The sequence below is a fragment of the Nycticebus coucang genome, chromosome 1 (assembly GCF_027406575.1).
Source record: "Nycticebus coucang isolate mNycCou1 chromosome 1, mNycCou1.pri, whole genome shotgun sequence".
NCBI lineage: Eukaryota > Metazoa > Chordata > Mammalia > Primates > Lorisidae > Nycticebus > Nycticebus coucang.
In genome coordinates, this window is record NC_069780.1 from 149387202 (window position 1) to 149410219 (window position 23018).

Genomic DNA, 23018 nt, shown 5'->3' on the forward strand with positions numbered 1-23018 from the left:
ACTTAATGGGACATCTCAAGCAACGGGAAAAGGAAGAACATTCCAACCCCCAACCCAGTAGAAGAAAAATAACCAAAATTAGAGCAGAATTAAATGAAATTGAAAACAAAAGAATTATACAACAGATCAATAAATCAAAAAGTTGGTTTTTTGAAAAGGTCAATAAAATAGATAAGCCTTTGGCTAACCTAACCAGGAAAAAAGGAGTAAAATCTTTAATCTCATCAATCAGAAATGACAAAGATGAAATAACAACAGCCTCCCCAGAAATTAAAAAAAATTCTTAATGAATATTACAAGAAACTTTATTCTCAGAAATATGAAAATCTGAAGGAAACTGACCAATACTTGGAAGCACGTCACCTTCCAAGACTTAGCCAGAATCAAGTGGACATGTTGAATGGGCCAATATGAAGTTCTGAAATAGTATCAACCATTCAAAATCTCCCTAAAAAGAAAAGCCCAGGACCAGATGGCTTCACGTCAGAATTCTACCAAACCTTGCCAGAGGAACTAGTACCTATATTACTCAACCTGTTCCAAAATGTAGAAAAAGAAGGAATACTACCGAACATGTTTTATGAAACAAACGTCACCCTGATCCCCAAACCAGGAAAAGACCCAACAAGTAAAGAAAATTATAGACCAATATCACTAATGAATATAGATGCAAAAATATTCAACAAGATCCTAACAAACAGAATCCAGCAACACATCAAACAAATTATACATCATGACCAAGTTGGTTTTATCCCAGGGTCTCAAGGCTGGTTCAATATACGTAAATCTATAAGTATAATTCAGCACATAAACAAATTAAAAAAACAAAGACCATATGATTCTCTCAATTGATGCAGAAAAAGCTTTTGATAATATCCGGCATGCCTTCATGATCAGAACACTTAAGAAAATTGGTAGAGAAGGAACATTTCTTAGAATGATAGAGGCCATCTACAGCAAACCCATCTACAGCCAATATCCTACTGAATGGAGTTAAATTGAAATCATTTCCACTCAGATCAGGAACCAGACAAGGCTGCCCATTGTCTCCACTGCTTTTTAACATTGTAATGGAAGTTTTAGTCATCTCAATAAGGGAAGAAAAGGCGATCAAGAGTATCCATATAGGGTTAGAAGAGATCAAACTTTTGCTCTTCGCAGATGATATGATTGTATATCTGGAAAACACCAGAGATTCTACTACAAAACTCTTAGAAGTGATCAAGGAATACAGCAGCATCTCAGGTTAGCCTTTATATATACCAACATGAGTCGAGCTGAAAAAAGTTAAGGGCTCTATTCCATTCACAGTAGTGCCAAAGAAGATGAAATGTTTGGGAGTTTATCTAACAAAGGACGTGAAAGATCTCTATAAAGAGAACTATGAAACTCTAAGAAAAGAAATAGCTGAAAACATCAACAAATGGAAAAACATACCATGCTCATGGCTGGGAAGAATCAAAATTGTTAAAATGTCAATATACCCAAAGCAATATACCATTTTAATGCAATCCCTATTAAAGCTCCATTGTCATACTTTAAAGATCTTGAAAAAATAATACTTCATTTTATATGGAATCAGAAAAAATCCTCGAATATAAAAGACATTACTCAGAAATAAAAACAAAGCAGGAGGAATCACGCTACTGGACCTCAGACTATACTATAAATCAATAGTGATTAAAACAGCATGGTACTGGCACAAAAACAAAGAGGTAGATGTCTGGAACAGAATAGAGAACCAAGAGAGGAACCCATCTACTTACAGTTATTTGATCTTTGACAAGCCAATTAAAAACATTCAGTGGGGAAAAGATTCCTTATTTAACAAATGGTGCTGGGTGAACTGGCTGGCAACCTGTAGAAGACTGAAACTGGACCCTCACATTTCACCATTAACTAAGATAGACTCTCACTGGATTAAAGATTTAAACTTAAGACATGAAACTATAAAAATACTAGAAGAGAGTGCAGGGAAAACTCTTGATGAAATCAGTCTGGGTGAGTATTTTATGAGGAGGACCCCCCAGGCAATTGAAGCAGCTTCAAAAATACACTACCGGGACCTGATTAAACTAAAAAGCTTCTGAACAGCCAAGAACACAGTAAGTAAAGCAAGCAAATAGACCTCAGAAGATATTTGCAGGTTATGTCTCCTACAAGGGTTTAATAACCGAGAACTCAAACATATAAGCAAGAAAAGAACAGGTGCTCACATCGCAGGCTGGGCAAGGGACTTGAAGAGAAATGTCTCTGAAAGACAGGTGCACGGCCTACAGACATATGAAAAAATGCTCATCATCCTTAATCATGAGAGAAATGCAAATCAAAACTACTTTGAGATATCATCTAACTCCAGTAGGATTAGCCCAAATCACAAAATCCCAAGACCAGAGATATTTGCATGGATGTGGAGAAAAGGGAACACTTCTACACTGCTGGTGGGAATGCAAATTTATACATTCCTTTTGGAAAGAGATATGGAGAACACTCAGAGATCTAAAAATAGATCTGCCATTCAATCCTATAATTCCTCTAGTAGGTATATACCCAGAAGACCAAAAATCACATTATAACAAAGATATTTGTACCAGAATGTTTATTGCAGCCCAATTCATAACTGCTAAGTCATGGAAGAAACCCAAGTGCCCATCGATCCATGAATGGACTAATAAATTGTGGTATATATACATCATGGAATATTATGCAGCCTTAAAGAAAGATGGAGACTTTATTTCTTTCATGTTTACATAGATGGATCTGGAACATATTCTTCTTAGTAAAGTATCTCAAGAATGGAAGAAAAAGTATCCAATGTACTCAGCCCTACTGTGAAACTAATTTATGGCTTTCATATGACAGCTATAACCCAGTTATAACCTAAGAATAGGGGGAAGGGGAAGAGGTGGGGAGGGAGGGGGAGGATGCAGGAAGGGAGTGTGATTAGTGGGATTACACCTGCGGTGCATCTTACAAGGGTACATGTGAAATTTAGTAAATGTAGAATATAAATGCCTTAACACAACGTTTCATAATTCTAAAAGTCTAGTCAATATATCATAATGACAAGATACGAAAATGCTAGGAAGGCTATGTTAACCAGTGTGATGAAAATGTGCTCGATGGTCTATAAAACCAGTGTATGGTGCCCCATAGTTGCATTAATGTTGAAGAAGAAAAGAGAAGAAGGAGGAGAAGGAGGAGAAGGAGGAGAAGAAGAAGAAGAAGAAGAAGAAGAAAGAAAGAAGGAGAAGAAGAAGACATGGAATCAGCTGATATATTTTTTTTTTCTAATACATTAAGCAATGAGTTTGTGATGTTTAAAAGTCTAAGTTATGTATTAAAATATCTATTATCTATCTTTCAACTCTTAGGCTTAAGTGATTCTCTTGCCTCAGCCTCCCAAGTAGCTGGGACTACAGGCACCTGCCACAGTGCCTGGCTATTTTTTTGTTGCAGTTGTTTAGCTGGCCCAGGCTGGGTTTGAACCCGTCACCCTCAGGGTATGTGCCTGGCACCATAACCACTGTGCTACAGGCACTGAGCCAATATATTAGTTTTTAATAATTCTAAAAGTCTAGTCAATATATCATAATGACAAGATATTGGGTTACGTAATACTAAGTGAGTATTTAAAAGTATATTATGCCTGGGGGGAAGAAACCAGGAGACAACATAATGACAATATTAATATCCATACCAAAAATGAGGTCTTAAAGAAAGGTATTAAAATAACAAATAAAATGTGTGCACTCAGACATTGTCCACTTAAGGGAAGCTCACTTTGGGAAAAATATCCAACTTCTTCATCCCATTTCTTGATATTGAAAACTCGTGGCTGAAATAATAAGAAGTCATTATTTCATTTTTGGATCTGGTAAGATTAGTCCAGCTATAAGAAGTCATGAAAATAATATTACTGCAGCTGTAGGTATATATCAAAATTAGAATAGCTATACCCCTAGGAAGATACTTAAATTAAGCATGAAACAATAAAGAACTGAATTAAACCCATAATATTAAAACTGTAGAACAGGTTTAAGAATTAGTAGAGTGATAGATGTGCTAAGTTTGTGTTCATGTGTGTATATCGTTGTGCGGGGGCGGGGGGGTGGTTGTAGTGTTCAAAAGAATCAGTCACTGTAAACTTGTGTTTTCAGTTTAAATTGAAAGGAAATTTAATCATTTATGTTATTTATATTTAAGTGTTTATAAAACTTCATTTTAAAGTTTTATTTATTAAATGTACATATTATGAATTGACCATTAAGCCGAATACACACAGTTATGGGTCTCCTGGTCTCCTTCTCCATGAGGTATTCCCCTCAGACCCTAAAGAATTGATTGATCAGTGCTCCGTGAAGAAATAATGTTCCCACCACGTCACAAGGTGGCATCTTGGTGCTCCAGAGATTTCTTTTAAATAATTTCCACATAAAATACAAAATGAAATGTTATAACCCATTAAGTCATGTAACCTATCATCAGGGAATGTAATATTGTGAATACTCCATATTTTTATTAAAAGAGAAACAATCTGTAAGCTTCCTCCTCCACTAATATGATCCACCACTAATGTATAGGTTATGTCCCCTGAGCTAACTGCTTTTGCGAGTGTCAAGAGATGACAGTGTGAAGTGTGGAGTGGGTCTAGAAGAAACACCTTACTTTGCAGTATTCTCTTGTACTTTTTGAATTTTGAACCCTATAAGTATATGGCAATTGAATTTTTAAAATTTGCCTATTAAAATTGCCCCTTTACGTCAATTGGCATTTCATGACTCTTGGCCATGTTACATAAGTGGTAGTTATCATAAAAAAAATGAATGAAATCATGTAACCAGTGGGCCACTAGCTATGAAAAAGTGATGGGATAGTCCAAACAGATATCTGAGGGAAGGGCATACCAGGAAGAGGAAACAGCCAGAGAAAAGTCTAAAAGACACTATCCCTGGAGTTCTGAAATTACCTTTAGAGTTAGAGATTATGGTCAGATTCTTACTGTTCCTTAAATATGTCTATTAAGTGGAAGACATTATTCTTAGTAAAGCATTACAAGAATGGAGAAGCATGAATCCTATGTTCTCAATTTTGATATGAGACAATGACAATGACACAGTGTGGGTAGGGGAAGGAGAGAGCAGAGAGAGAAAGAAGGAGGGACCCGTGGGGGAAAGGAAGAGCAGAGAGGGAAGGAGGTGGGGTCTTGGTGTGTTACACACCTTTTGGGGGCAAAACACAATTGTAAGAGGGACTTTACCTAACAAATGCAATCAGTGTAATCTGGTTTCTTGTACCCTGAATGAATCCCCAACAATAATAAAAAAAAAAGAGTCAATATCATGAAAATTTCTCCTTGTCAAATATCCAGTAGTGATAGGATGCTTTTACAATGTTGCAAAGTAAGTGTAAGAATGTTGCTTTTTGGGGTCTGTTTTAATTAAATCATAACTGCCTACATTTATGGGGTTCAGTGTACTGATTTGATCTATAATGTGAAATGCTTACATTGAACTAAGTAACACATCCACCTTTGCTTTATACTCTAAGTTTTTTTATCACGTGATTCCTCAAACTAGACTTTCAATCAAGTGGCACCAATTACCCTTTAAAATACACCCTAAAGAACATTGTAGAGTCGTGGGCCACTAACATCCTGTACCTTGAAAAATTAATGTTTTGCCGAGAAAATAGAAATGTAAAAGCAAAAACACAAAATGATCTTGCTGTTTTTAGTATAACTTGTTTTTAAGAGTTAATCTTTTAAATAACAACAAATGTATTAATAATTAGTTATTTCCAAAATCGGCACTCTTTCATAAATTAAATTGAAATCCCAGGCTTTGTTTGGCTCTGTATCTATTGTTGTTCTCCAATTAAGTTTTCCTGTTCTTATTGTTCTCTAATCTTTAGCCATTTAATCTTCTTCTGAAGCAGATGCCTCTTATTTTTCTATCTAAGTAAGTACAATAAAATATATTTAAACGACCTGAACAGCTGCTTATTAGGTTTAGCTTTGTTACTTTTTATTAGCAGACTTTTGGGTTAGAACAATACAATTTATTTTCTACTCAAGTCTTTAATTGTGAGAACTAAGTAGATGCAGTGACCTCGAAAAAATTTTTTTAGAAAGAGAGAGAAAATATAAATTTATAAAATAAGAGGATATGTTGTTGTTTAATTCTATTGGTTACAAAACAGATTGGGAAGTCTCCACGGGGCTGGGCTGACCCAGGCTGGCAGTGCTGGGGGAGGTGGGCGGCGGCCTCATGAAGGTTCCAGAGCTGTGCGTGCTCAAAGCGGCAGCGATCCGGGCAGGTGGGGAGTACCCGGAGGCTGCAGCTTGGGCCTTGGGCCTACCCAGCCCCACCATGGCTTCAGCTTTGGAAGAGCTACAGAAAGATCTAGAAGCAGCAAAGCTGTTGCTGGAAAAAGTCACTAGGAAAAGAGTACGTGATGCCCTTACGACTGAAAAATCCAAGACTGAAAGAGAAATCAAGAACCAGATGCAACAGAAATCACAGAGGAAAGCAGAACCTCTTCACAGTGCAAAGCTAGCTGCTGAGGTCGCTCCCATTACAACAGAATCAGTGAAACAGTGAAAATCAGTAATCGTGGATGGGATCAGTCGGATAAGTTTGTGAAAATCTGTATTACCTTACCGGGCATTCGTCAAGTTCCCACTGAAAATGTGCAGGTGCATTTCCCAGAGAGGTCATTTGGTCCTTTGGTTAAGAATCTGAATGGGAAGAGTTACTCCATGACTGTGAACAATCTCTTGAAACCCATCTCTGTGGAAGGCGGTTCCAAAAAAAGTCAAGACTGATGCAGTTCTTATCTTATGTAGAAAGAAAATAGGAAATACAATGGGACTACCTAACTCAGGTCGAAAAGAATGCAAAGAGAAAGAAAAGTCCTCCTAGGGCACTGAAACAGATCCCAGTGAGGGATAGATGAATGTTCTAAAGGAAGTTTATGAAAACGCAGATGATGATATGAAGCAAACCATTAATAAAGTTGGGAGGAATCAAGACAGTAGCAAGCCAAAGGAGACAGAATTTTGAGACTTTAAAGTCCTTTTGGGAACTGTGATGTGGATGATCCATTGATGTTGGTATTTCCAGTAAGGGAATGTTGGTGAGCTGCATATATAAATTTGACAGATAACTATTTACACAACCTTCTTCTAAGTAAAAGCAATGAATTTTCCATTTCCTGCTGGAGGATTTATTTAGATAAAATATTCTTATTAAACATTTTCTGAAAAGATGGGGGGAAGAAAGAGATTGGGAATGGAGGAGACTTTTTTTTTTTTTCCCCTGAGATGATGGTTACTAGCTTTCTTTGCTTGTTTGGAAAGATTTACTTTTTAGCCGATATCACTCCAATTTACTCAAAATTTCCCATATTTATTTTCAGTATACACTTAGAATGATTTCAATTTCCCATAAGTGGATATGACTATGTCTGTAGGTAATGATGAGGATAAAAGCAAGTATTTTGTATCTTCTGTGTTGTCCTTTACTGAGAGAGGTCTGGAGGGAGGAGAGAAAGGAGACAAGGGCAAGAATCTTAAGTCTGGACATGTAGTTGCTGGATAGTGTCTCTTACCTCTTGGCTCCTCCATCATTTTTCTATATTCTTCACTGTACTGCTGGGAACAGGGCCCTGCACAATATGTTTCTCAAACTCCCTTGCCAGTTAGCTTTCTGTTAGATTAGAAGGCGGAAGGAAGTAAGAAGCCATCACTTCTGCTTTCTGTGGGTGGCCCTGCGGTGGTGGCAGCAAGAGTAGTGTCACCTGGCTTCCAGCGGGCACAGCTTGACTTTATGAGCAGAATGCTCAGGGTCTGGGTGGCACTCGTGGCTCAGTGAGTAGGGCGCCAGCCCTATATACTGAAGGTGCCAGGTTTGAACCCGGCCTTGGCCAAACTGCAACAACAGAATGCTCAGGGTCATGGCAATTGTGGGCTCTTGGCCCTTGCATTTTACTAGCTCTCTCTGCTGTACAGAAGGGAATGGATTTTTACAGTTACTGATCTTTTGAGTGAACTTACCTCTTTTTCTTCCCCCACAGTCCTCCAACACATTTGTAATCAATTTCCTTATCAAATTCTATATAAAATCCCTATATTCACTCACACATACATTTAGTACAAAATACTAGGCAAGGATTTGTTTTTACCTTTATTTTGACAGCTTCCTACTTCCCCTGCATGGATTTCTTTCCCACTTTTAGTGTTCTGCAAACATCAAAACTCCCCAGATTTCTGGATTCCCAGAATTTGTTCTTTATTTGCTCATGATGGCTTGGGGAATTCCAGTGGGACTGTGTTGAGATTATCTTTCATGTCAAATATATTTATGTCTTGTCTATTATTTCCAGGGACTTACAAAGTCATAAAGTCTTGGGTTGGCCCCCAAATTCAGCTCAGCGTAACTTTCTTTTTGAAGATACATTGGATTCTTTCAGGCAGAATTAGATTTCTTCATCATGTTCTGATCATGTAGCTGTTAATCTGAACTTCTATTGAAGATATGATTTATTCATTGTACTAAAAACTGTTGGTTTATGTATGTGCCTTTGTAGTCATGTGTGATTTCTTTGACATTGTCATTGTGTCACCATAGTCTAGAATGGTCTCTGACATGTGGACAATATTCTTTTTAATGTAAACCAATGAATATTGTACTTAGACTGATATTGGGCTCCAAGAGTTTTCAGGCTCAATAAAGTGAATTACCAGGTGGGTGGCAATATGAGTCCATGTTATAAGGTTCATTAGACTGCAAACTCCTCAAGGAAAGAGACTTGTCCATCACGTGTTTGTATGCTCTGCTTTATACGGTGCTGAGGAATTTCAAGGGCTAATCCTGTCACTTAAACATATAGGATAAAAAAATCAGGAATTAAAAAGGACAGTCAGGGACTAGGAGGTAGCAATTTCAAAGCAGTATTAGGGCATTCCATTAACTGCTGCAATGTCATCTTTTCAAACAAAATTATGTAATCTTGAATCCTCCCCTTAAACCTGTACCAGACTCTGAGAACTCCTGCACTAAGCTACCACTTGTGTTAGAAGAAAGCAGTTAATTAGTTGCTTAAATGTTTAATACATCTTGTTCAAATCCTTGTTACCAACGTGAAACATTGCCTCTTCAAAGTTTTAAGTAGTAGATAATGGTTCAAGAACTCATCATATAAAGATATGTACATTTAGTTAACCCTACAGACTCCAGGCACAGGGGAAAACTTCATAATGATGTACTTTTCATTCTTTGTGACAGGCAGGAAGGATGGGTAAGTGGGACTTTTGATACCCTAAATTATCTAGACTCAAGCAGCAACCTCTTCTGCCAACTTTACTTATAGGCAAGTGAACACATTCACACTAGCAAATCAGCACAGGGAATAATAACTGCAGGATTTATCACCAGTTTTGGTAAATAAAAAGAAGTCACCTCATGTCATCCTATTGTGGTCCAAATAATAGCAGATACAATTTTTTAGGTCATTTTCTGCATCCATTATGAGAATTTCTCAAGGCACTCAAAAGTGCTCTAAGGAGAAGGTCACAAAATGTAGCAGCCATGGAGATGAAGGAAGGTACACAAAGAGTGAATGATGTTGAAATGTAGAAATGCAGTCAGACTGTGCCTATTTTTAATATCCTTTGTATTAGAACTCATCGAACAATGTGTGACAGCTTTTAGAAGATGAGGATTGGCCGGGGGCAGTGGCTCATGACTGTAATCCTAGCAGGAGGCTGAGGCAGGTGGATTGCTTGAGCTCAGGAGTTTGAGACCAGCCTGAGCAAGAGTGAGACCCTGTCTCTACCAAAAATAGAAAAACTAGCAAGGCACTGTGGCAGACGCCTATAGTCCCAGGTGCTTGGAAGGCTGAAACAAGAGGCTCAATTGAGCTCAAGAGTTTGAAGTTGCTGTGAGCTGTGATGCCACAGCTCTCAACCCCAGGTGACTGAGTGAGACTCTGTCTCAAAAAAAAAAAAAGAAAGAAAAGAAAGAAAAAGATGAGGACTATTATAATAGAATCAGACCTAACATTTGAGTCAATGACCTAGAAGTAGATTCAACAGAAACCTTTAAAACAACAAAAAATATGGTTTTGAGTTCATATGTAAATTTTCCTTGAACACATATTGAAACTGGGGATTTAGTTGATCTTTTCTGTGCATTTGAACTCAACTAATGCCTTCAGGGTGGTTGGAAGGATATATATCTCCATCTATCTCCTGTGTCACTTCCTTTATCTTTGCTCTTGGATCAGCATTCTGGTCCTTGATTTTCCTGGACAAGAATTTGGACAAGAGCTTCTTTTAAGGGTCTGTTCACATGAGGAGTAGCTATTTTAAATTAAAAAGAAAATAGTACAAGCAGTTAGTTTTTTAAATAAATAAAGTCAGTGTAATCACGTTGACCAGAAGTTCTGATTAATGATTATCAATGAATGACTAAAAATATATATTAAATGAAGTTTATTGTATTGAGCAAAATATTGGAAAGCATAAAGTGCTTGACATATAAAAATCCTAAAGTGTAGTCCTTAGTGGTGGTAAGTCTAGCAACAATAGCCAGGAAGTACAACTGAGACAAATAATATAGGAGATCAATATTTTACATGCATCTCAGTTACTGAATAACTTTAATGTTTGTGGCATTTTCACACATAATCACATTCAATTTTCACAGTTACCTCTCATGGTTTTTGCATTACTATTTTTCATCTGAGCATTTCCTCATTCAGAGAGGATAAATAACTTTGCAAGGCCACACAGCTAATATCCATCAGAGCTGTGATTAAAATATGTCTGCTGTATGTGATAGCATTTATTTTTCCACTCTGTCACATAGCCTGGAAATATTTAAGTTCATATCAGATCTGTTTAGAAAACTAATCTCTATGAAATGTTCTCAACTAGTATTTTCAGGTTTCTTTCCAATTGTTGTTGCAGTTTACAAATCCCTCAACGCAATTTGAGATTTTGCCCTTTCATTTAAATAAACAATGTATACAGTTATGATTTAATAAAAAAATAATGAAAAAAAATAAAAATAAATAAATAAACAAGTGAACAGAAATGATACAGGCCCATAAGAATGGGCCTCTTTTGTCACGAGGTAGTCATAAATTCTTGTTTTCTTTCTAGGTAAATTCTGCTTATATAATTAACATTAGTAATCCTGTTTAAGTAGCCTGCCCTGATTGCTTGAATAAGTCAAGTTCAGGTTCCTCTATTAAAAGCTTTCAGATCACCATGGTTCTTTTCTTCATAGTATTTGTTTACACTTCTAATTATGTATTTTTTTTTTTTTTGGTGTTTCATCTAGGCTGGGGGGATGGTATGTGTTTATTCACTGTTGAATCCCTATCACAGTACCTCAATAAAGAAGGGCTTATTAGTTGGTAGGAAGATAGTTGGACACGTAGATAGCTAGATACATAAATAAATAGGTAGAGAAAATAAGGGAGATCAGGAAATGAATAGATTGTTTGGATTGCTGTATTGATAGAGGCTTTATAAATGAGGCATAATTTAATCTGAATTTAGAAAAGGAACCAAGAGCAAGATCTCAGTCCATATATTGAAAATATACTACTACCTTCATGACAGTTTTTATTTCTTTCCACCAAGTGCAACCAAGAAGACACATACTAAATTAAGCCTCACAGCTTTTGTTTCAACATGTGTGGGAGTAAGTATATTCAGCAATTCAGCTGATTCAAAGAGGAAATGAAAATTATTTTTAAATGAGCAGAATACCACTTCCCCTCTGGTTTCTGTTAATACTGTGTATCTTTGAACTACCAATATTTCTTTATAAATAACCTTTACTAAAAAGTAAAATTAAAGCCACATTACCCTTTCTACAGCTCTCCATGATGCATTGGAAATAGAAGAAACAAGTGACTACATCTTGGTTTAGAGCTAAGGGACATATTTGTTTGATTATTGTTTGGCTTGTATCATACCTGAAAAGACAATAGAACCATATGGACTTTTCTGCTTGCTCACCATACGGGACCCTTGGCACTACAGCCATTCAGTGAGCCTCCTTCATGACTGTATGTGCCCAGCCTAGCCATTACAGATGTCTGAGTTTTCATTTTTTGAAAGAACTTTCTTGCTTTTGATTACCACTGAGATTAAGTTACTCCATCCAAGCCTTCTTTATTTGTGCATCTATTCATTTCCTTTTCCCAAATTTTCTGTCTCCCATGCACTTTTTGGGTCATTGCTCAGACTTTTGCTCTAAGCGTCAATTGGCTGTTCTATCAAGTTAAAAAATAACTGTTGCTTTCTACTGTGTTTTCATCAACTGATTTTAAAAGGATACTCTTTCTGAAATGTAATATCTGGTTATTCCTTGCCAAGGTACTTTAAAATATTTATTCTTCTTGATCTTCTGGATAAAGAGCTAGCTTCCAGACTCCTTCCATGCTGGCCTAAAGAGGATACTTACGTTGTCACTAGCTGTTTGTTTGAATGTATTTTTCAGCCTTCTTATTGCAATGCGGTTGTCACAGGTGCATCCCCACCTCTCTCCCTCTGTTTCTCACCAGGAATGTGCCTCTCCTTTTGGTTATATTTTTCTTTTATCAGATAATTGAGTTAAAAGTGTATATAGTCTAGACAAGTTCTGCCAGATGAGACAAGATGACAAAGGAGCAAATTTCAAGAAATAATGACCAGAAGAGGACATACTGTACAGTGGTCCACTCCTGATTGATTGCCTTCATTACTTAGCTCCCGTCACACAAAAGCCACATGCATTAAGAAATCTATACACTCTGCTCTCAGGCCTGCCTTTGCTTAAAATTTGGAATAATCAGCACCATTTTTTGATACAAAGAAGAGAATAATCGGCTGAAACGGAACAGAGAAAAAGCAAAGTTCCCACAAAATGAGATTCAAAGGGACGCTATGAGGAAGACTCAGGTTAAAAAACAAAAAGCAAGTGAAAACAAAAACAAACCACTTTTTAGTTTTGCAGTCAATGGAGAGGCAGAAAAATGTATTAAATGTGTTCAAAAATCACTGGAGCCACAAGCCCTAAATTCTTTTTTTTTTTTTTTAAATCATAGCTGTGTACATTAAAGCATTTATGGGGTACAATGTGCTGGTTTTATATACAATTTGAAATACTTACAACAAACTGGTTAACATAGCCTTCACTGCACTTTCTTAATTATTGTGTTAAGACATGTATACTCTACACTTAGTAGATTTGACATGTACCCTTGCCTGGTCCCGGCTAGTCTATAATTCACTGTGCAACGTTAGGAAAGTTACATAAACTTTCTGATGCTCATTGTTCTCATTTTCAAAATGAGGAAGTCGGCCAAATGATTTCCAAATTATTGTGTAGATGTGAAATTTCTTGATACTAAAACAGGACATATTATCATCTGCTAATATAATGCCACCATATCATAATCTGAGCAAAGTCACTCCGATCAGGAACACTGGGTTCAAATATTGTCTCTAATTTTTATTCACTCTAAGATGTTTGATAAAAATTTTAATTCCCTAAGGCCTGATCATCTCATCTATATAGTAAGGCTATTAATAAGATGAATGGGATTGGTTTGTTGGTAAACTAAGAAAGACAAATTCACATTAAGCTAAGTCTGGTGCTTGGTGCTCAGAGGCAAATACCTAGGAAGAAAAAACAAGCAGAAAGCTGTCTCTATTTGTTTTATAAATAAATTTCAAATCTTCTAATATGATATTTTTAAAATCACATCTTGTCCAGGAGTGGTGGTTAATGCCTGTAATTCCAGGGTTTTAGGAGACCTAGATGGGAGGATCACTTGAGGTCAGGAGTTGAAGAACAGCCTGAGCAATATAACAAGACCTTGTCTCTAAAAAATGTACCTTTTTTCTCTTTTTTATAAAAGACATATTTAGGGTGGCACCTGTGGCTCAGTGGGCAGGGCACTGGCCCCACAAACTGAGGGTGGCGGGTTCAAACCCAGCCCCAGTCAAACTGGAACAAAAAAATAGCCGGGCGTTGTGGCGGGCGCCTGTAGTCCCAGCTACATGGGAGGCTGAGGCAAGGGAATCGCCTAAGCCCAGGAGTTGGAGGTTGCTATGAGCTGTGTGATGCCACTTTATCTACCAAGGATGATAAAGTGAGACTACAAAAAATAAAAACATATATTTATAAAATTATTCAGGAGTGGTTGTGCCCACCTGTAGTCCTAAATATTTGGGAAGCTAAGGAGGGGGGGTGGCTTGAGCCCAGATGTTTGAGGTTGCACTGAACTATGATGACACCACTGCATTCCAGCCCATGTGACAGAGAAAGACCCTGTCTCAAACTAAAAAAAAAAAAAAAATCATATGTTAATTGACCAAACCTAGTTCACTATATTGTTCCACCTACATTCTGGCTATCATTTACAATTAATATGTCAGTCTAGTCTACAGTGGAGCTGGGAAAGTGGGCCTGAGGCCATAGCCCAATTCTGCCCTTCACTGACCTTGACAGCCTCTCACCTTCTGGGGAGTTTACCTTAGACCCAGGTAGCCATTGTCTCTGTCCCTAACAAGAATCCAGGATATGTGTGGTAAAGGATGATGCAACTTCCATAATTTGCAGTCTTAGCTATTCACTAAAGCCAGTCTGTCCTTAAAAGGGAAAGCACTTCAAGACCACAGAGCTTTAGTTTCCATGGCAACAACACAGGTCAATAGCTATGGTTACACCTTCACTAGCCTTGATTGCATTCTGTAATTTACCATCTCTGTGCTTCCTTTTGTTTGAGTCTTTCTCATTTGCTTAATTCCTTTCTCTGTTGGGGGAATCTCAAAATGCAAAATTACAGGAACTGAATGTAAATTAAAAGCCATGGAGGCTTTAATAAAATGCTCAGGGCACTGTTTATCTTATAATTCCTTGACATGTGCTTCTTGAAATGGAATCCTACATCCTCAACTTTAGAATCTTACTGCCTATATCCTACTGCATTTAGAGATTTTTTTTTTTTTGCAGTTTTTGGCCGGGACTGGGTCTGAACCCACCTCTGGCATATGGAGCTGGCGCCTCACCCCTTTGAGCCACAGGCACCGTCCCATTTAGAAATTTTTTGCTTGCAATACCCTGTAGTCTTCTGGAAAACTCAGCCTCATTTCTGCCTTCTAAGATCATACTATTCTGACACGATGAATATCGGATTTGTTAGGATAAAGTCCAAACTCTCTAACCTATTATATAAAGCACTGTATCATCTGAACTTTACTTAAAGATACCTCCTTCGTCTTGTCCTTTTCCTTCTCCACATTATACTTAAGAAGGATGTTTTTTTTAATCTTCTCTTGGGTTCTTGAACACACCAGAACACAAGAACCGAGGCTCCTTTGTTACACGAGCCCTCTAAGTGCTAGGACAGTGTCTGTTTCTACGTTCTTCACCCACCAAATCCACCACTGAATTCCCAGTGCCCTCCCAGGGTTTGATACATCATAGGTACTTGATAACTATTTGTAAGGTGGCTGAAAGCACTTTACCTTACTAGATCATTTCAGCTACTTGCTATACATTTCACGGCCTTGATGTTCTATGACCTCTGTCTATACCACTAGAAGCATCTTATGAGAAGCAACTTCTCACTCAAGGTATGTTTGCAATCTTCCCATCCTCCAGAAGAGTATCAATGCATAGCCACTCACTCAACCTGGACAAGTTCTAAAATCCCTGGTCTGGTTCATTGTTTCACGACAGGTTCCATTAAACATTATATCTAGGACTAGCTCACTGTAGTTCTTCAAACAATATATTTTAAATTTGAGTAGTAAATAAAAGTGCTAATTCAATAAAATAAATGGCATTACTGAGCCATGTACCCACAGGTATCAAAAAAGTCCTCTAGCTTCTGTCCACTGGGCCTGGGGCCCCTTCGTCCTACGACATACACAGTATTGCAGTGAAGAACTCATCACTTAGAAGGCAGGGAAGAACGGGGATGACGTGTTATTTCCCAAACATGACACCACCTGGCTTCAGGGACTGGGAATCACCGGGACAAACCTCATTTGTTTGGGGCAGGCATTGATGTTGAGAATGTAGCTACTCAGTACAGCAGCCACCTCACCCCCCACCCCACAATTTTCTATGGTTGCAACCATTTGAGGCTCCAGTGACCAGTGATCAACATTGTCTATGCATGTGAAATGGAATTCCTAAATAATTCATAAATCTTGCACTGTCCTGCTCTATCCCACCTGGGACATGGATCATCCCTTGTCCAGTGTTCCCACTCTGCCAGTGTCCCCTTCCTCACTCTTCACTCATCAGCAGGCTCACTTACGAGATCCACTGCCACAGTTTGGCAGGACTTGTGTTCAAGTCACCCTTACTTGACTTCATTATGGCCCCAAAATGCAAGAGTAGCAAGGCTGGAAATTTGAATATGCCTAAGAAAGTCATAAGTGCCTCCCTTAAGTGAAAAGGTGAACATTCTTGACTTAATAAGGAAAGAAAAAAATAAATTGTATGCTTATATTGTTGAGACTTATGCTGAGGAAGAAACTTCTACCTGTGAAATTGTGCATAGTGTATTGTTATAATTGTTTCACTTTATTATTAGTTAGCTTTGTTAATCTCTATGCCTAATTTATAAATTAAACTTTATTATAGGGGTGTATGCATAGAAAAAAGCAGAATGTATGTAGAGTTCTGCTGGTGGTACTAGAACCCATCTGCCATGGATAAAGGTGGACTATTGTACAGCACGTATTTGATACCATAATTTGAGGTCAATGTTTTTAACACTTGAACATTTTTTGAACTGTCAGTTTTCTTTTTTAAACCAACTGTAGGACAGCCAACCCCCCCCCCAATATTACCCTCTTCCACCAACACACACATGGAGTCCATCAGTAAGTTCAGTACCATTTCCTTGAAGAACATGTCATCATTGTCAATGTCAGTATTTGCACTGCAGCCATTCCAACCTAACTTAAATGGGAAAGTTTCTAAACTATCCTACCCACCTCCATTTTGCCTCTTTTAAGTCAATTCTTAGCCTAGCAGTTCTTTTAAAATTCACAGGTCATCGTCACTCCTCTGCTTAAAACCCTTTACTGATTCCAGTTTTCCTCTAATAGAGTCACAGCCACAGACCAAGACCTATGAGAAGCTGTATGTTCTCCTTCACCAACCTCCCACCCCCAGGGATCACTCCAACCCTCTCTTAGGAAGCTCCAGGCACAGTGTCTTTTGGCAAGTTCCCAGAGCACAGTAAATTTGTTTAGGCCTCAGGTTCTTTTTACACGCTGCTCCCTTCCTTAGTACTCAGCCCATCTCACTTACGTGGATAGCTCCTTTTAAACCATCAAGTCTCAGCTTAAATTGTCCTTTGAGAAGCTTCCACTGACCATCTTATTAAAATCAAAACCCTCTTTCCCACCCAACCCCAATGCTTTTGAAAAAAGAAAGTTGTTTTTTTATTTGTTTTTAAACATCTACTACCATATTTATGTGTATTATTCAGATTCCACTTGGGGAAATAGAAACCAACTGCTAGTTTTAACAAGAGATAATTTCATACAGAAAATCAGCTAAATGGGTATTGACAAACAAAAAGGGGGCACGGTACCACAGAGATAGTTACTGTAGGAAGCAGCTGCCATCTGTAGGGGGGGTTGTGATCAGAACCCGGAGGGGAAGCCCTGCAGAGCTGGGGATTAGGGCTCTTAGGCTGCCTCGTGTCTCCTCCTGGGACCTGGAGAGCTTGGAGGAAGGCCTGGGAGCTGGTTCTCTGGAGTCTAAGGGAGGGTGACACTCGGCTCATGCTGACACTACTGATGAGATGTAATGAAGCTGGTTCTAGGCATGAGGGAAGAAACTAGAAAACTGTAAATAGCCAGTGATACTGGAGTAAATTCCATGGCAATAGTACCTGCTGGAGACAAAGAGAACAAAAAGAAACAAGTCCCTTTTCCTCCCTATTGTCTTCCGTTTTTCCTTTGCGTCCCCTGTTGGTAGATCCTAAAATGGATCCACCTAGCAAAAGAGAAATGTTTGCAGTTTCAGGCAGAGCAATTCAGAGACCTATACAAAAGATTAGGAGGTGGTTTACCATAGCTTCATAAAAAAAGAGTATTTATTTGTTTGTTTATTTGTTTATTGTCTTTTCTTGCTACTGGATGGTATGTGTTCAGGATTATGTCTTTTTGCTTTTGTCCCCATCCCCCATGTGCCCGGCACAATAACAAGCAGATACTCAATAAGTATTCCTTGGATGGATGAATAATGGAAGGATTTATTAGATTTTTTTCAAAACTACTTAGGAAGATGTAGAATTCAATTCTCATCAACTGAATAAGTATTGTACCTCATGTGATGTTGTAGGCATTGGGCTAAGAATATGACTTTCTGTTTAGCTAGAAATATAAGGCATTCTCATATGAAGTTAAGTAATAAAATGTCATGAAATAAAAATCAGATGTTTAAATGCCTGAAGAATTGAGCAAAATGTATAGGGATAACAGAAAAGGGAAAAAAGTAAGTGCAGGTTTGGAATGATTCAGAACACTTGTGGAAGAAGCCACGGTCTGAGGCAGGCTCAACAGGAGGCAGCCAGCCAGAGCTCTGGAGGGGGCTGGGGCGGGATGTCTTCACCAGGTCTCAGGATAATTCTGATGGAAGCTGAGAAGTGCAGAATTAGTAGGAGAACTCATTGGGAAAGTAAATTGGAACCAACTGTGGAGAATTATGAATTCTGGAATTAGAATCTTAAGTGTTATGTCTTGTGCAAAGATGGGATATTAAAAGGTTTTCAGTAATATAGTAATATGGCCATTTTTCTGAAGATAAATCTGGCAGTATCATGGGAAATTGATTAAGTAGATAGAAAGTAGAGATGGGAAGACCAGTGATAACCCTGTGACAATAATTCTGAGCCAGAAAAAGACAGTGAAGGTAGAAATAAAAGAAAGTGATAATAGGCAACAGTTAGAAGGAAGAATCAATATGGCATAATACAGCTGTAATCCAGGGCCAGGAAGGTGGGAGGAGACTTAGAATGAATCCCACAGTGATGCACACAGAACGAATTTAGAAAGGTGGCAAAAAAGAACAGACCATCTAATTTCATCAGAACTTGATTAATAATGGCATCAGTGCAATAAAAGTCACAGTGAACATTTATCCTCTAATAACAACACTCGCTATTTTGAGAACCTAGTATTAATCTGGAAGAATGTATATATCTTCATCTTGAGGAACTTCAGAAGTACTAGGCTTCTGGAAGTTATAATACTCAGAGGCTGTCTCATTTCCATAGATATGGTCCTCGAAGTTAGACTGCCGAGTGTTTTCGTACAGTTCCTTGTCGGTTTCTTCTGTAGCCTTGGGAGGACCTGCTTGCACATTTTCATAGTTCTCTTGGATGTGAGTTCTCTCAACAGCGGATCTGTGGTCTTGGGTTTCAACTGAGGTGTTATGCTTTAAGCCAATAACGTGGGGACTCAAGAAGGATGTTTTGGTATAGTCTTTTCTCTTGCTGCTTCTTCTTTGCAAAACCTTTGGTAAAGTAAATCGTGTGCTATCATTCTGTTTCCAATGCCAAACACACCCAATTCCACAAATCATCACGAGTAAAAGAAGGGCAGTTCCTACAAGAATAGCTACTGAAGTATTTCCACAGCTCTTCAGCATTTTTGAACAATGGTGCTCTTTAGCACTTTGGTGTTCCCCTTAATAAATTCACAGGTGCAGACCAATGTAATTCCTTGCAACCTAATATTGTTCCAGAATGAGTTTGGAATCTCTTTGAGGCATTTCTTTTGCAGAACTGGAAGAACTTTATTGGTAATGTCCTGATGCAGTTAAAAGAGAGACTGTATAAACTTATTTTTGGTAGATGGCTCTCTTTGTATGTGACACTGTTCACACTATAACTGTTAATGTGTAGTTGCACCGTGTTGGGGGTTTTTCATTCCATTCCACTTTCTTTTCTGTCAATGAATCACAAAATGAAGAAGAAATGAGTGGAAAATAATAGCAGAGTAGAAAGCACAAGAAAAGGGAGGTTGAATGATCTGCCATTCAGAAACCTGCTATAAATTTAAAATAGATTAATTGCATATTTATTTTATAGCATAACTAAAAATCTACCAGTTTTGACCGATGCATTTAGTGAGTTCTTTTTTTTCAATGCAAAATGCACTAACTGTTATGAACAAAGAAAAAGCATTAGAAGAACCTGTCCCTGCCCAATAAAACCAAGTGGTTTTATTACTTAGATCTCAACATGGTTTTGACAGTAAGAATAAAAATTTTCAAGGGAAAGATAATGTTCTGAATGCAATAGAACTAATGAGACAAGAGCACACACTTGCAGCCTTTCTATTTCGTATCACCGCCTCTGTGAAGCCTTACCTATCCTTCTTTGGAGTGGACAGGGGCCAATGTCTTTTACTTAATCACTCCTCCTCTGTAGTCCCCTATGAACGAGTCTCTATTATAACATCATATCCTAAATGATGAGGGAATTGTATGCCTTCTTACTTGATTAAGTGGTGGGCAAGGATCGAGTTTTTCATCTTTATATTTTTCAAGGGTAGTATAATCCCTAGCACAGAAAAAGACATTCAATCAATATTTATTGAATGAAGAATTAGTTTTAAAAATGACTCCAAAGTTTAGCACCTAATTTCTTAAGACTCTAGTTTAAAACTCAAGATAATACCTTTTAAAAGGTATAATTTGTGCTTAAAACATGAAAAGAGATATTTAAAGTAAAACAAAATACTTTTGGAAGTCTTTCCTTTTGCAGGTCTTCTCACAAATTTCAGTATCTTTCATTCAACCTTGAATGAGTTTTAGATTATTTTGTGTTAATGGTTTAAAATGACAAGGAGGAGGAAAGGAGAATTGTTCAACTAGGCTGAATGTGATATTATGATTTTAACAAAATATATATAGTAGTAGTATATTTTCAGTCTAGATACAGATATAGTTACAACCTGCAGTGTTAAGGGTACTTGTGGGATGGTTATTATCATCTACTGAATATTGTCTTCAATAATATTTAGTTAAAAGCTTATTTTGGGTCAACTTCTAGACTATATGGATTCTCTCATTTAATCCTATAGCTGCCATATGAAGTAGGTACAATTGTTATTCTCATGTTATAAATGAAAAGAGAGGATCAAAAAGGTTAAATAACTTTCTCAATAAATAAAATAGGATTGAATGAGGATTCCAATAAAATTTGCCTTAAGATATCTGTTCAAATATCTGTAAATAGCTATCAGGTGTATCCATCACTAAATTTGTATAGGTTGATTGGCTCTGGGGTTCTCGAGGGCTAGAAACCATATATAATTTATCTTTGTATTACCAGCACCAGATGCAGAATAACTCATTGGTGAAATATTTTTTAATAAATGGAGCAATCAGCTTGTAGGATAATGATAGTAATGAAAGAGAGGAAAAAAAAACAATGGAGTGGTACCCTTCTCTCGCTGAGCATTCATGTACAATAATGAATTTTTATAAATTTGTTCAAGGTTTGAAAATATCAATGTGCAAATTTTCAGTTTGGAATTTCACATGACCAAACTGAACATGACATGTTCAAGTTAATTTATAAAATGTGTTTGATAAAAATATTGGCACAGACACTTCAGATCTAGACATCTTTTAATTTCCTTGAAAGTTTTGGGAGTAAGGCTGGGGTTGAAAACTATATCATCTACCACATAGATTTATGATCTGTAGGGCTCTTTCTCTAAAAGGCCAGACACTCAGCTTGCATTCAAGGGCAAAAGTTTGACAAATGCCTTTAACCATGAGGATCCATTTCCTTTCTGCAATAGATAAGAATGAATCATATGTATCTATACACACATATATCTATAATATATAATGGTTACATATAATGGTTATTTATTTCAACAATTATATGCCAGAATATTTGAAATAAAATTAAAAAATAAATTTAAAATATTGATGGAAATTAATCAACTTTTTAAAAAGCGCTAGGCCTGCAGTGGAAACAGGGATGACGGTTGAAGAAGGCTAAGTATGATCCCCTCTGGAACTGAGGATAAAGTTACAAATTGTCTTTTTAGTTTCCAAAAGGAGAATTTACTTTTACTATCTGTGTTATCCTCTGTGAATGACACATTAAATGTTAAAATTGTTTATGTAAGAGGTGTTCAACGAGATAAAGCCAAGAAAACATCTTATAGGAAAGGAAAAGCATCCTTTCTCTTTCTTCAAAAGGACATTATAGGAAAAACCCTGAGAGACAGTAACACAGACCCACTGTATAATGAAAGGAGTATTTTAAATAGAGTCCTTCAAATGTGACTTAACACCAAAATAAGTTTCATCTTGTCCAATTTGAAAGATGACTCTGCTTTAATTTTGGAAAGCAGGTCCAACAGGCTACCTAATAATTAACCATTTTTCTTCAATCAGAAATTATTGATTAACTTTCAAGTCAGTTAATGGCTTTCTGTTTGGAAACAGTAACAGCATAGCATAATCATGTACTTGGGAGCATATACACTCATCAAGAAACGTTAACACTGAGCTCAGTTTGTAAATCAGCCCCCACCCCATGGCTCCTTGAAGCAAATTTTCTGAAAACCGAATTTGACAAGATAAAAAGTCATTGATTAACTAAAGACAAAAGTGGTTTTTACATGTTTTCAAGCCCAAACACCTTAAATCAGGTTTTTACTTACTTTAAGATTAGTGTGCCAAGTTCTCTCCTTTGTTCTTTTGGTTTGTGTTTTAAACCTGCTTTAGTTAAGAACTTGTTCCTCTTTTTCACTTTGGTCACTGACTTCCTCCTGAACTCCTTCTTTCAGATTATTTAATACTTGCAAAGTTTCCTGGCTCTAGCGGAAGTTCTTATCAGATGCACCAGAAGCAAGATAAATGTCCTGAGCTTTGAATAAGGAAGTTTGGCCCTTTATCTTTAATAAGTAACATTTTCCACCTGGGTCAGAGAATGGTCCATACAGCCTGAATGGG

At 37.3% G+C, this 23018-nt stretch overlaps 1 protein-coding gene and 1 pseudogene across 1 annotated transcript; one reads left to right on the forward strand and one right to left on the reverse strand.

Annotated features, from left to right (window-relative positions):
- Positions 1 to 6371: 6371 nt before the first annotated feature.
- On the forward strand, positions 6372 to 7072 carry LOC128591289 (calcyclin-binding protein-like; annotated as a pseudogene).
- Positions 7073 to 18292: 11220 nt separating this feature from the next.
- Positions 18293 to 22815, reverse strand: GAPT (GRB2 binding adaptor protein, transmembrane). Its single transcript, XM_053596261.1, has 2 exons — positions 22727 to 22815; positions 18293 to 19984 (listed from the first exon to the last, which is right to left on the reverse strand). Exon 2 carries the CDS (start codon positions 19683 to 19685, stop codon positions 19215 to 19217), a length of 471 nt encoding a protein of 156 aa, XP_053452236.1. The 5' UTR covers positions 19686 to 19984; positions 22727 to 22815; the 3' UTR covers positions 18293 to 19214.
- Positions 22816 to 23018: the final 203 nt, after the last annotated feature.

What these genes read in the sequence shown, in the direction of transcription:
- GAPT (XM_053596261.1), bottom strand. Translation starts at nt 19,685, where the DNA reads ATGCTGAAGAGCTGTGGAAATACTTCAGTAGCTATTCTTGTAGGAACT.